The sequence below is a fragment of the Zalophus californianus genome, chromosome 2, assembly GCF_009762305.2.
Source record: "Zalophus californianus isolate mZalCal1 chromosome 2, mZalCal1.pri.v2, whole genome shotgun sequence".
NCBI classification, from domain to species: Eukaryota; Metazoa; Chordata; class Mammalia; order Carnivora; family Otariidae; genus Zalophus; species Zalophus californianus.
Window position 1 is genome coordinate 70,558,404 of NC_045596.1, and position 15,041 is coordinate 70,573,444.

The 15,041-nt window shown below is 43.2% G+C and overlaps 1 protein-coding gene across 5 annotated transcripts in view; it reads left to right on the forward strand.

Moving 5' to 3' along the window:
- The window catches only part of AFF1 (AF4/FMR2 family member 1), a 202,261-nt gene that overhangs the window by 168,181 nt on the left and 19,039 nt on the right, over positions 1 to 15,041 (forward strand). For all 5 annotated transcript variants that reach the window (XM_035725783.1, XM_035725785.1, XM_035725787.1 and 2 more), the window contains 2 exons: positions 2,402 to 2,558; positions 7,550 to 8,509. In XM_035725783.1, the coding sequence (XP_035581676.1) occupies positions 2,402 to 2,558; positions 7,550 to 8,509 (1,117 nt within the window). The remainder of the gene's footprint in view (positions 1 to 2,401; positions 2,559 to 7,549; positions 8,510 to 15,041) is intronic.

The window sequence follows — 15,041 nt, forward strand, 5'->3', positions numbered from 1 at the left end:
ATAAAATTTTGGGGGTGCTTGGGTGGCTCTGTCAGTTAGTATCTGCCTTTGGCTCAGGTCATGATCTCAGGGTCCTGGGACAGAGCCCCACATCAGGCTTCCTGCTCAGCGGGGAGTCTGCTTCTCCCTCTCCCTCTGCTGCTCCCCCTGCTTGTGCTTGTGCGCGCGCTCTCTCTCTCTCTCTCTCTCTCTCTGTCAAATAAATAAATAAAATCTTTCATTAAAATAAATAATTTTTGAGAGTTTAAAAATAAGCTATAATACTTTCATCAGTATTATATAACCAATATTTTAAAAGTTATGCTGAAAAGCCTAATGTTTTTATGGGAGATTTATTTGCTGTTTTCAAAAATTGTAAAGCTGAATCATTTCTGTAAATTGTTTTCCATAGTTCCTGTTTTCTCAGTCATGAATTTCTAATTGTTTCAGCTGTTTTCATTTTATTTTATTTCATTTTGTAAGTAAATAAATAGATTTTAAATAGATTTTTAGTAATCTCTGTACCCAACATGGGGCTTGAACCCACAACCCTGAGGTCAGGAGTTGCATGCTCTACCGATGGAGCGCAGCCAGGCGCCCCTCAGTTGCTTTTAAAAATGAGCTAGAGTGCATTTTAGTGTGATGGAAAATGGCACTCTTTTCACTTTGTAAACTGCAGCCATATTTCAGAAAATTAGATGCTTTAATTTTTGGAAGTGGGAGTTGTCTGAACTACCTTTGTAATATTTTCCTCTGATACTGAATTTAATGATTTAATATACCAATACCTGCCTTCCATGGACAAAGAGTTAAACTGTGTGGTAGTGGTTGTACTCCTTGACATGTGGTCATTCATTCTGAGACAAGCACAGCAAGAAACCCTTCCTGCCGAACAGGTGATGTTATAGTTCATGTGGAGGAAGATCATGTATTCATAAGCTCTGCTCATTTATTTATATTCTGTCTGTTCCGTAATTTCTGGTGGCTTGTAATGTCCCATAAATTATGATGAAATAGCCTAACTTAAAAGTGTAGGAAAAGAAAAAAGGAAAAGTGGGCATAAATCAGAAGCAGCAATAACATTGAAAGTGCATCTCATTCATCACTGACTTAAGCTACCAGTGTAAAAGTGATCACAAACTTGATGTAGCATTTTTATATGAGGAAATTACATCATAGTGTAGTGTGTGTGTTTTAAAATTACTTCAACTAGTGACTTTAATATTTTTTGTTCTACTTTAATAAACAGTATTATTTAATAAGTTATTTAGTATCTTAGGTAGATGTGGAGGCTTTCAAAAGATTATAGTTATTGATTTACTGCTCTGGCTGATTCCATCTGGGGCAAGCTTTTAACACAGGTTGTTAAATTCTGTATGTGTCCAGAAGTACGATCAGTGTGTGTTTTCTCACTGACCTAGAGTTATTGCCGTATTCTTTTTTTTTTTTTTTTTAAGATTTCATTTATTCATTTGAGAGAGACAGAGACAGAGCACAAGCAGGGGGAGAGGCAAAGGGAGAGGGAGAAGCAGACTCCTCCCCGCTGAGCTGGGAGCTGGACATGGGGCTTGATCCCAGGACCTGGGCATCATGACCTGAGCCAAAGGCAGACGCTTAACCATCTGAGCCCTGATTGCCCTATTCTTAAAACTTGGAGTAGTTAATCTCTACTTCGGCTGGTATTTGGGGGTGATCCTAAGCCTCTCATAAAGAAAGGCCTCTTTTATAATTCTGCCCAAGAGTGTGACTGGATTACCTTTGAGGTCACTTTCTAGAGGAACACCATTCATATTCAATATATTATATTTAGTAGTTCTCTGGCTACCATTTGGTTAGTTTTCATATAGAGAATAGAGGGAGATTTTAATGTATTGGCTGTCTTTTTATAAATTAACTTCTTTGGCCTAATATATATCCATTTAAAGGAAACTTAAAGGGTCAGAAAGTAAATATTTTAGGCTTTGTGGGCCATCCAGCCTGTCTTGAAACTATTCAACTCTACTTCCATAGTGTAAAAGCAGACATAGATAATACATAAAATAATGGGTGTGGACATGTTCCAATAAAACTTTATTTAGAAAAATAGGCGGCCTGTCCGTGCTGGGGTTTACCGAATTCCGATAGAAAGCACTACCGTTGAACGTAAATTTTGTATAGCTCACAGTATTCTTCAGGAGCAAAATTCCACAGGCTTCTCTTCTATGTAGTTATTTGGTGAGCTATTTTAAGGATTTTTCACTGGTTTTTGAGCCCCTCTGGGCCTTTCTCTCAACTGGATGGTATGGTAATTTAGTAATATTAGGTAATATTGAGGCCCTTTCTTTTGTGTCGCAGAACAATGGCCAAGGGGGGAAATGAGTAGAGAGGGACAACATCCACCTTGTGAGGTGTCTTCAGATTCTCTCTTGGGGTTACTTCACAGTGCTCCACAGTCGCTTCCGGAAGCAGCGGCCTCAGCACATTCCAGCAGTGCCGAGTCAGAGAGCACCAGTGACTCAGACAGCTCCTCGGACTCGGAGAGCGAGAGCAGCTCAAGTGACAGCGAAGAGAATGAGCCCCTAGAAACTCCGGCTCCTGAGGTACCGTGTCCCCTCCAGGAGGCAGAGAGGCGAGCTAAGATGGCCGCGCTCTGTCTTCCGGGGCTAGAGTCGGCTGTGGGCCAGTGCTGACCCTGGCCTGAGTGGTTCTGTCCCATGGGGCAGCTCTTTTCCTACCCCCGGGCCGTGTAGAGCCAGCCATTTCTGTTTACTTCTTACCAAACATTTGGCCCTAGAGGTTTGGGAGAGCGGTCTTCTCTCTCCTGTTTAAAATGATAAGTTCTCTGTTGCTGCTAGTGTTGTTTGGAAGAGCAGCTCACTAAGAATGTTTGCACACCATTTTCTTTTCCCTTCTGTTGAAAAAGAAAACTTGTTTTTTAGTAGGCTGCTGTTTCAATCTTAATGAAAATTCTTTTTGAAATTTCAGGAATGCATGAATTAAGGAAATCAAAAGGAGACAGCCCAATTTGGCAAAGGGCAGGAACGTGAACTAGAAATAAGTCATCAGAGGTTCTATTTTTGAATCACTAAAAGCCATGCATTAAATTGATGGCGAAGTGGTTTTGCCAGGGTTGTGTTTCTTGCTCCCTTTGCTCCATGTAAAACAGGGATAATTGTGTTTCCCTGTCACCCGCCCTTGGGACATCGATGTTGTAAGATAAACCGATGAGACGGCAAATCGCAAGCACCAAGTTTATCTGGAGGATTTATGCTATTTTTTACCGGATCGTTGAGCACAAGAAGTTTAATGACAACAATCAGGGCTGCCAGATGCCCTCAAAACTTGGAGTAGCAATGTAAAAATTACGCGGGGGAAGACTACTTGGTAAAAAGGGAAGAAAGACATTCTTGGTGAATTAGACCAGCTTATGTAGTGAAAATTACTCTGCATGTTTTAGATGGGCATCCTGGGAAATGAGCCTTTCTGGTTAAGAAAGTGTTAAGGTTCCCAGTATTTGTCTCGGCCATTTAGCAACCGAGGCAGTTCCACTAGAGCGTTAACCGAATGCATCTGGAGGACATGTAGTGAGCCTTAACAGCCGTGGCCAAGGGCAAGGGAGGCTGGGAAAATAACCGAGTGTCATTTTTTTGTTAGATATGAATTTATGTCTGGCACAGAGTAAGTGCTCAATAAATATTTTTTGGAGTGAATACACATGAATCAGCATTAACTGCACTTAAAATGCCTTTCAGATTTTGGAAACTCCTCAGTATATTTCTGGGGGCTGTTTCCTTGTGTGATACTAATTACTGTTGAAATCATTTTTCTGTGCCTCAGGGAAAAAGATACTGAATATGCTCCGCAGACAAATTGTGTGATTGTTCCCTTTTATAAGATCTTTGCTTTATGTCTCACCTTATTGAATTAGAGAAATCTGCATGCTTGTTCAGTTACTAAGAGAAGGAAGAGAATTGGATTAAATAGTAAAATTCTGTTCAAATGAAATGGAAATGGTACAGATTTGGCTGAATAATTGAAACTTGAAAGAAAAATTTAATCTGGTGTTTGTATTAATGAAACCATTAGATCTTACTGCTCAGAAGGTTACTGGAGTAGATTTAGAGACTCTTAGTTAAAAAATAAATGTTCCCATTCTACTTTATTTTTTTTAAAGCACCTTACCAAATAGGCTCAGATTTGTAGCTTTGTGTTGATGAGCAAATCTGTCTAGATTTGGGCACAGTTTGTATGTCATGTCCTGACACTTGACTTCACCAGAAATATTTTGTCTGGGTCTAGATTTTAAACCTTTAATTTTTCCCAGTGTATTTAACTACCTTCTCTCCTTCAATACCTGCCTTCTTGTAAATCTCCTGTGTGAGAGTAACAATTCCACAATAAGCCACAGTTACTGGTTTTAACTCTCTCACCCTTTTTTAAGTCTATTTTTAGATTTTTTTAGAGAATTTTACTTTTTACAGCTCCATTTTAAGGTCATTTGACAAAGTAGTCCAGTGATCTTAAGAGATCTGAAATGTCCTATGCCTGTCAGTGGGTGGGCGGTGAACTTGGGGGAAAGGCTCTTTCAGCGTCTGCTTTATAGTGTGAATCAAAATGTGAATCTCAGCTTTTCAAAATATGTAGGACGAGTCATCTTTTTCCTGCTTCAGTTCAGAAAAAATGCTTCTATTCTCAGTTATCCAAGGATCTCCTTACTTTTCTAATCTATTCATTGTCCTTTTTCTTTTTCTGTAGTAAACTACCTTTGTTGATTTGCCTCTTACACACTTGGTACTTTTGCATGAATTATTTGACTTAGCTCTCTGCCAACCCTGTGAGATTGGGAGCTGTCTTTTCACCTGTAAAAAGGTAGCAACACCCAAGATTCAGGCCCGTGGCCATCTAACTCTGAAGCCTTTTTTCCTGTGACACTATGCCTATCTCTCACACCTCTCTCCTTTTTCTTTCATTTTAGGACTCCTACTCACTCATAATGATGATGATTTTACTAAAAAAAAAAAAAAAAAAAAATTTGTGCATAGCTCAGAACTTTTTATTCAACATCACAATTCATCCTAAAATACATGAACTTCTGACAGTTTGAGGGGTTAGACATAAAGGGACGTGCAATCAAACATTTATGAAAACACCTAACGAAGACCAGTCTGGTATTTTTTCATGCCCAGTGTGCAGTGTTTGGGTTGCACCAGCCCCAGGAGGCTGGCGATGGGGCGCGAGGAAAGGCAGGGCAAGAAGGCAGAGTCCAAACCTTGAGCCTACCTAGCACTTAGACTTAAAATTCACTGTGAAATCAATTTGAGTCAATCCCTAGTAAAAGTTTTCCCCATCCCAACACCCAAATATCTGACCTTAGGAGAATTCTATACCTTTTCTGTCTTTATAGCAGGTCTGTAGAAAGGATTGGCCCTACCCTTTCTTCTTGTCTGGGCACATAAACTCAATTTTACCCTGCAATTGGGCCATATGCCTCCCTTCTGGACATTTTTAGGACCACAGTGGAAGAAAATGTGTTTTATTTCTGTAATCAGGACATTCCTTTAGTAGGACATTCCTACTAAATGTATCTTATACTGCCCTGTTTTGGGGTGGGGGTAGAGCAGATGTTATTTATACCAGGAATGACTTTCCTTTTTGGTTCATGAATAAATACTCTTCTATAGAGCATGTCAGTGATTCAAATGGGGCTATAAACTTAGCCCTGTTGAGAGGTCCATACCCGTCCCAAAGAAGAGTTTGAAGGGTTTGGTTCCTAAGGTAAGTGGCAGGTGATATATCCCAATGCCTTATCCCCAGTGAGCCACCTGGATTACCACACCCTAAAGTGTTTGCAGGAAATATCGTCTGACAAGTAGGTATTGGGTGCTGATCTTTTCTCTACCCTTAACTGTCCTCCTGTCTTGTTCGAACATGGAATACAGTTTGAGATCTCCTGTGGCAAAATAAATGCCTGGCACATTAGAGTAGTTCCCTTCTTCCCCTCCTCCCTGCTCTGAAATTCAAATGAGAGCCTAGATGTAGAGTTGATATTGAGAAGATCTATTATATTAAGCAGCAATAAAAGGGTAGGCAGAAAAAACAGTTCTGCAGCCCTCTTTGTGGCCGAAGTTTGGTCCTACCTGGTTCCTTAAAGTTCCTCTTCTACTGTAAAACACCAAGCCCAAACTACCTACCTGATCATTTTATTACCTAACTTTTTCCTGGCTCCAAACTCTTTACATTATATCCACATGTCTTGATGTGTTTTTAAAGAGTTGAATTATTTGGAACGTTCCACTCGGGAAAATTGTTAGCAATCTTTCCCTGTAAAATACCATCCGCCTACTGGAGCAGTCTCCTTATCCATCATCTAACCAGTTAAATCCCGTGTGGACTATCTTTCAGTTAACTTCCTCTTGCACTGTGTGTGTGTGATTTAGTCATTCATACAAACCACCCATCAGAATGAATGGATTTTAAAAACATGTAGCATGTTGGTGATGTAATGCCCTTTCAAAAGGTGTGATCATTGCTTACTGTTTTAGACACTGATATATTTCCATATGGCATAAGATGTATGGGTACAGTAGTATGCCTAAGTAAGTATCTCGTGTACACCACTATATGCAAGATATAATAGTGGAACTTGGAGATACAAATGTCATTGGGTCTTCTGTTAATAATCTACTTGGAGAGACATGTTAGGATACATAGCAACAAAGATTTAAACAACAGTTTAGATAGCAGAAGTCAGGAACTTCTCTGTGTTCGTCAGATTAGATGTACATATAATCAGTCTAATCTCACTGCTTTTAATTGCTCTGGAGCCTCCCTATGTTTCTTAGAAAAATAGATGCTATTCCAGATAAGATTGTAACAAGAGACTTAATGTTTGATTTTTAAAGAATTCAGGTGGGACTAAATTTAGGGACCAATTTAATTGGTTAATGTGACGTCACAATGTGACATCACTTGTTCTTTTACCAAGATGCAAAGTTTGAAAATCAGGCTGTAATCCATGATATACTGCAAACCTTGTCATGTATAAATGTTTAATGTTTTTAAGTAAATAAAAGAGATGAGGTCAAGTCTTGAGGAAAGTCATTTTCAGTTGACAAGTATGTCAAAAAACAGGGTAAAGCCTATAGGTGATCACTAAGAATTATTTATTAGCCTTCTGAAATCCTTTTGATAAAAGGATTCTGTTTATTCTTCATTTCTCCCTTTATTTTCGGATAGTTTACGAGCTGAAATGTGTCAGTTCTCAATTACACTGTAATTACCATTAGGACAAAATACTTAATATTACAAAGATTTCTCAGCAGTGGTCAGTGGTGGGTATCTCATGATCTGTCAGTAGTCAATATCTGCTACAGCAAAAATTCCTGTAGCACAAACAGATTGGAAGATTGGGTTAAGAGTTAATTATTAAGAGACTCTGACCTGTAATTAGAGAAGGATAAAAAGGACTCGAATTCTTCGGTTTTGGAATGATTGCATCTCCCTGGGAGAGTGCTGTACAATTGGTTGACTAACACAGAAGAGCTTATCATCCTTGGTCAGTTCACATTTTTCTCTTGTCCTTTGTTTTTAGCCTGAGCCTCCTACAACAAACAAATGGCAGCTGGACAACTGGCTGACCAAAGTCAGCCAGCCGGCAGCACCCCCGGAGGCGCAGGGGAGCGCAGAGCCCCCGCCTCGGCACCCCGACAGTAAGGGCAAGGGTGGGGGCGACAGCGGTGGCCCCACCCCTGGTCACGAGCGCTCGGAATCCAAAGATCCTCCCCTCAAAAGCTCCAGCAAAGCCCCTCGGGGCTCCTCTGAAGGCCCCCACGCCGGCAAGAGAAGTTGTCAGAAGTCCCCCGCGCAACAGGAGCCCCCGCCGAGGCAGACTGTCGGAACCAAACAGCCCAAGAAGCCCGTCAAGGCCTCGGCCGAGGCAGACTCGCGGGCCAGCCTGCAGGTGGAAAGTGAGCCAGGACCCCCTCCGTACGGCTCCAAAGACCAGCCTTCCAAAGACAAGCCCAAGGTGAAGACGAAAGGGAGGCCCCGTGCCGGAGAAAGCAGAGAGCCCAAGCCCGCGGCGCCCAGCCCCAGTGAGCGGAAGAAGCACAGGAGCGCGCCGCTGGCCCCCTCAAAGGCGCTCTCGGGCCCGGAGCCCACGAAGGACAATGCAGGGGCCAGGAGCCCCGAGCACTTTGCCCTGGTTCCCCTGACCCAGAGCCAGGGCCCACCCCACGGCGGCGGCGGCGGCGGCGGTGGCAGCAGGACTAGTGGCTGCCGGCGCGCTGTGGTCGTCCAGGAGGACCGCAGGAAGGACAAGCTCCCGGGGCCCGCGAGAGACCCCAAGCTGCTGTCCCCGCTCAGGGACACTCCTCCCCCTCCAATCTTGATGGTGAAGATAACTCTGGACCTTCTTTCCCGGATACCCCAGCTTCCTGGCAAGGGGGGCCGTCCGAGGAAACCCGAGGACAAGCAGCCCTCCGCAGGGAAGAAGCTCGATTCGGAGAAGAGAGGCTTTGACAATTCAAGCAAGTTGGCCAAAAAAAGAAAGGTGAGTGAAGGGGGCCTGGCCTCCCTCTGCCGTGTGGATTGTATGTGCTGTTGGCCTGGGGCTGGCTATGACCCCTGGGTTGTCTTAGAAGCAGGAAATCTTTGATGTGATGTAGCCTTTGCTCCTATACCAGAGTGACCCTGTCACTGTGGACCAGCATGCTCCCCACTCTGCCCCCGGGCATTGGCATATGCTAGATCCTGCAGCGATCCTGCTAGTTGGAGAAAAGGTGAGGCAGACGTGGAAAAGGATATCTTGTTATAGGATAATGTAGCATTTTGGGTATCCTTTTATTTTTTCTGCTAACAGTGGTATTTACCACCCTACCCATTATTAAGTTTTGCCCTAGAAATTAGTATCTTACATGAACTGAAATGTTAATAAGTATTCTGAATTACTGAAAGAACTGCTATATGCTAAATTTTACTCCTGTGGTAGGATCCTTTTTAATACTGATACTACATCTATATTTTAACTCATGGCTGCCTGACACCTCATTAATTTGAAACTACCAGATTTAGAATTTCTGACCTCTATTAAAGACTTTTATCAATAAGCAGAACATTATAAAGAAAGTTACAAAGCTATTAAACTCATGGTTAGGATTCCTTGTTGAGTAATACTGGACTGATAATGATATATTGTGCGGTATTGAAACTCTGTCATTCTAGTTATCACGATTTTTAGAAATTTCATTTAAGGAACGAACATAGTGGGAAAAGAACAACATTCATGGGGCGCCTGGGTGGCTCAGTTGGTTAAGTGTCTGCCTTCGGCTCAGGTCATGATCCCAGAGTCCTGGGATTGAGCTCCAAATCGGGCTCCTTGCTCAGCGGGGTCTGCTTCTCCCTCTCCCACTCCCCCTGCTTGTGCTCTCTCTCTGCCAAATAAATAAATAAAATCTTAAAAAAACAAACACACATTTATACACTACTTAAGATCCTGAGTTAACTTGGACATACCACTATTTTGGACAGTCTCCTTCCTTCCTATATTCTGAATCAGTGAGCTCCTGATATACTTTTTTGCTGATGCTTCATGGTAAAAGATAAGTGAATTTTTCCCCCAGTGGCATTCCAACCTAATCTGTTCAAGATTCAGAGTGAAAGGCACAAGAAGGACCAAATCTTTCCTGCTGACAAGGGATAAAAATTTTTAACACTCTTATAAGTACACAAAAAACTTCTTCCTCAGTCGTGGAAGTTGAGCTAAGAATAGCAAAGATCAAAAAGATCATGAAGCCTGTTGTCCTGTCTGTGATTTGACCAGTTACTCTACCAGGTTAAAAATATAACATGACTTTATCAAATAGCAAAGCGCGACTCTTTTCTTCAGAAGCTTGTTGAATGAGACGTGAGGGTGTGTATTACCACCATAACCGCAGCCGGCAGCTCAAGCTGGGTGGTGTCCAGTCCTCATTGGCGGTGCTATTTCAGCTAGAAGAGGGCATATTCCCATGTCAGACAACTTTTAAGACAGTCTGTGTGTGTGTTAAAAGTGTAAAACTTTATGGATGAATTTGTGATGGGCCCGGCTAAGAAAAAGTTTCCTGCATCTCATATCCCCAAGAAAGGTTAAAAAAATACACTCCTTGGGGGCACCTCTGACTCTTGGTTTCGGCATAGGTCTTGAACTCATGGGTCATGGGATCAAGCCCTTCGTCAGTGGGGAGTCGGCTTGAAGATTCTCTCCCTCTGTGCCTCCCCCCACTTGCTCTCTCTTTCTGTCTCTCTCCGTCTCTCTAAAATAAACAAATCTTAAAAAAAAATTGCACTCCTTTACCTCTCCTTCCTCCTGGGAAATCTTTTTATCACTTATCCCCCAACTGTCATGATCTTGTCTAGTCTCACCTTCTGCATTAGCTGGAGTGGGGAGAAGTATTCACTTCTAAAATACTTACTAACCAGGTGGGAATGTTAGAAATTGGAGGCTCCCCAGACAGTTCTCAGCCCAGTCCGTACCCAAGTGCGAATCTAGAAGCAATTGACTGTAACTCTGGAATGGGAAACTCAGCTCTCCCTGTTGAGTATGTGAGCCGTGCACTCTCAAAAGCTGTTCCCAGCCCTTGGCCTTGCTCCACTAGGGCAGCTCATTTAGCTCTCTGTCAAGAGGATGGAGAAATAATGACCCCCTCAGCTGAGTCAGATACATGCTTTCTTGAATGCTTTGGCAGGCAGCAGAGAGATCTGCCCCTGGGAACAGTTTGCCTCTGTGCTGTGATACCGACAGGATCAGGGTCTGAACCAGTGGTTCCAGACCTGGCTACACGTGATGGTCACCCCAGGAGCCTTTATGGCCGACCGCAGGGTTTGCACCTTCTTCCTTACCCCCCTCCATTGATGTTTTCTAAATCCTAATGTCTAGCGGAGCTGGGAACCGCTGGAACAGAGCCATACCACAGGGCTGAGGTTGCACAAAGCTAGTTCTTTGGATCGAGACGTTTCTCCAGTGTGCTCGGTTTTGACATCATGGATCTAGGCAACGAGGAATTCCTTGCCTAAAGTATGTCACTAGTTAGAAGCTGTCAGATAAGTCAATTTAAAAATAATCCAACTGTATACTTATTTCATGATCAGCAAATCCTGGTCTTTCGGTTTTGTTCCTGCTGGGTTCCAGGTATTATGAATATTGATCATATGAACCTGAGCTCCTTCCCGGTGTGGGTGGGCTCCCCCCTTTCCTGTCGGGACCCTGACTCCCACTGTTCCGGCCTTCCCCACAGAGCGCCTGCTTTCCCCCAGCATGTGTGCCCAAGCCCCAAGGCAGGCACGGCTGGTCTGTGTTGAAGCCTGAGCACTTTTCCACAAACCTGGATGGTGAAGATTGTTCATTGCTTTCATTTTCAGTGTGAACACTAGAAAAAAAAAAAGCTCTCTGAGCAGTTGAAGAATGTGCCTGATCCTTCACATTAGTGAAATTTTTTCTTCTGTATTTTCTTTTTTAATTTTTCAGTAGACTCCATGCCCAACATGGGGCTCAAACTCACCACCCTGAGATTGAGTTGCATGCTCTGCTGACCGAGCTGGCCAGGCGCCCCTGAACTTTAGTTTTTCATTTAAATTCTGTCTGTTCCTTCTGTGGTGCAAAATTCAGCAAGTATTTTCGGAGGGTTATCAGATCCTTAAAGCCATTTTAGACTTAAAAGCAGGAAAAGATCATCCTAAGGACAAAATGGTGGATGATGGCAGTTCTGCTGAAGCTGTCACATGTGGCCCCTGGAGAAAAGTATTTACTACCTTAAAGGACTGGGCAGGGGGCAGTTCATGATGAAAAATGGAGAAAACTTTGGGAGAAAATAGGCATGACTTGACGTAGTACTCCCTACAGAAACTACAAATTTCATCATCTAGCTTACGGTTTAGAATTTAAAATACAACTTGTATTTTCATTTATATAATTTGTAAACCAAGCTTATGTTTTCCAGGCTAGGAAGACATGGAATTCGGGAAGTACAATAGAATAAGTACAGTCAGTCGAGCACAATTGAGAGTGTTCTAACAACACACCTAACTTGCATAGCACTCCGTGCATGAGTTAAGCGTTCTAGGCACTTTTGTAGGTAATATCTCTTTTTAAAAAAAAGATTTTATTTACTTATTTGACAGGGAAAGAGAGCACAAGCAGGGGGAGCGGGAGGCAAAGGGAGAGGGAGAAGCAGGCTTCCCCCAGAGCAAGGAGACTGACGTGGGACTTGATCCCAGGACCCTGGGATCATGACTTGAGCCGAAGGCAGACGCTTAACCGTCTGAGCCACCCAGACGTCCCTATAATATCTCATTTAGTTTCACTCATTGTATAGATCGCCTCTCAAATAAAATGCCAGACTGTCCTAACCATTATGTAGACAAATATCTGAACAAGGAGGTATATTCATTCAAGTCTGCCTTTTTATTTTTCTAAACAGTTGCTTCACTGACCAAGAAGCTTTGGCATTTTTGGAAATTACGTTTCAGAACTATCATTTATGTCAGTTTTGGGGAATGGGAAAAGGAAGTTATGGGATGTGGTGGGAAAGTGTGCATTTTTATTGCTTGCGGATGGTTGGTTCAGTCCCTTCCTTCTATCCAAGATCTGACTGTCTTTCCTTGGATTGTTTATTCAGACTAACATTTCCAGTTAGTCTTCTCCAAAATCAAGGGTTTGAAAGTCATCCCTTATAGTTTCCTAAAGCCACTGATGTCTGATTTCTTCATGCCTTGTTAATTGCCCTAAGAAGAGCATCATAACCGAATAAGCATGGTTGCCAAGGCCGTTTTAAACCATTCTTATGCCTGTGTATTTCCTCACCAAGAAGAAGGGGGGAAAGTGGGTTAATTTTCCTTTTCTGTAGTACTTATCCCAGTGACTGTAATCTGTCTTCTCAGTAAGGCCCCGCCCTCGTTCTTGGTACTGATTGGACCTGGTGTCCACTGTGTCATCATCGTCTTAGTGAACCCCTTGCAGAGGCAAATCCCAAATTTCCTAGAAGGCTGCTTCTCCACTTTTCCTGTCCCCAGGTGCTACCAAGCCCTCTTGCTTCCCTGAGGGAGGTGACGGTCTTAAAGTTTGAGTGCCAAGACCCTACGGGTTACTTGCTCAGCTGCTTCCTTTTCTACAGGCGATCCAGGAAGGCGCTCACACACTTGGCTGCTTAGCAGAAGTAGTTCTGGAGCTCGTGCTGACTCCTCCCAGTCCAGTGATGTTCTTCTCTTTCATACCTGATGGTTGGTTGGTTGGTTGGGTTTTTTTTTTTTTTTTTTTTTTTTTTTTTGTACCCAGGTGTCTGGTTGGGGGTGTTACTGGAGAGAGGCACAAGGTCACAGCTGAAGATCAGTGTACTGACCCTGACAGAGTGCCGTCCTGGCTCAGTCCCTCTGTTGTTCCCGCTCCTGCCACTCCCGTGTGCCACGTCCTCACCCCCACCTACCCTTCTATGTTCATTGCCTTTTCACATGCTCCTCGGCTCTGTCATAGCTAAGCTCCTGGTAGAAACTCTGTGGCCTTAAATGAGTGTCCGTTTTGGAAAAGTTGTCTTCATTTTCCCTTTGCTACCTGTAAGTTCTTAGATAGCAAGCCAGGTGCTGGGGCAGGTCGGAGGCTGCCCTGAGGTGTTCTTCAGAAACCGGCTTGGCCCAGCACAGCCCCCCTCTTCCTTTTATGGTCTTTGTACACGCCCTCTGCTGTACTCTGTAGAGGGCGCAGCATCTGGCAGGTAATCCTTGGCCTCCTGACCCAACGGGTTAAGAAAAGTAAACAAGTTAGTGAAGGACCAGTCATCAGCCAGCAGCCTCCTTTTGTTGTTGATGCAGTTCCTGTTGAGATGCTTGTCCTTTTGGAAAGAGGGAACTTCCAAAGCCCAGAGCTTACACAGGGTTCCCTGTAACAGGGTTTGATCTGTGGCTAAGCCACAGGGCACATGAGACTTCCTTTTCCTCTTGAAGGGTACATCACTCTTCTCTCATTTTCAAATGGCTGCTTGTCCCAGAAAAATCTGAAGAACTCCTTGCCTCCTGCTTTTTGGTCTTGAAATTCAAGACTTCATTTCTTTCCACTCAGTACTGCTTGGTGCCCTCTTTAATGGCCCTTTCCTAAATCCAGCCACTTAGAGTTGTAGCGCCATCCTGCTTCCTGGGGCCTCAGCTGTGCCCCTCAGCCGCTCAACTTACTTTCTGTGCCACTTGACAAATACTTACTCTGGAGAAGCCTCTGTGATTGTTCCAGACAGAAGATGACAGGGTTTCAAGTGCATAGTGTACAGAAACACTGACCTCAAGCCCACAGGCTTGAACTCAGTCAAGCAAGGACAATCACCAGAAGGGGAATGTTGCTTCATTGGGTTTAATGGCTTAATTTCTGCCAACTTACAGAATATGATCAGTTTGTCAGTGCTGCCTATCAGTGTCATAAGCATATTACGCCAGTAAGTGCCACCACAGGTGTTAAATGTTAGTGTCAGTGTTTGTGTTTGTTGATTTCTTGGGGTTTTCTGGCTGTTCTCTTGAGTCACCAATTGGCACAAGCCAGAGGTATGTCCAGTTCGTGAGGGTTGACTCACTGTGAGTCTTATTTTCATGTGTGGTGTATAAGGTCTGCCACTTTGGTTTATAGTCCTAACCAGCATGTCCTAAGCAGTGTGAAGATATACAAACAAAAATGAACTCTCATTCCACCTCTGAGGTTTGGTGGTGTTTTGTTTTGTTTTGTTTTGTTTTGTTTTAAGGAAGTAACCTTGTGGACAGTTGATGTCTAGTTTTCCCATGGGGACTTATCTATGTGTCATTAATTGCCTAGAAATACCTTCCACTGGAAAAAGTATATATTGCTATCTGCCACATGTACAAGTTAATATCTGTCTGGATATTTCAGCAAATTCTGTGACTTTGCCCAGAGAGAAATCTCCCATCATCTCTCACTGCTTGCTAGGCCAACTTTCCAGCCCTTAATCTAAGACGGAGGAGAATTCACTGGGCCCACCCGTGGCAGAGACTCTTGGGCACAGTAGGTTCTTAACTGACAAGAATAGCAGGGTTCTATTTTAACTCAGTCATTTCCA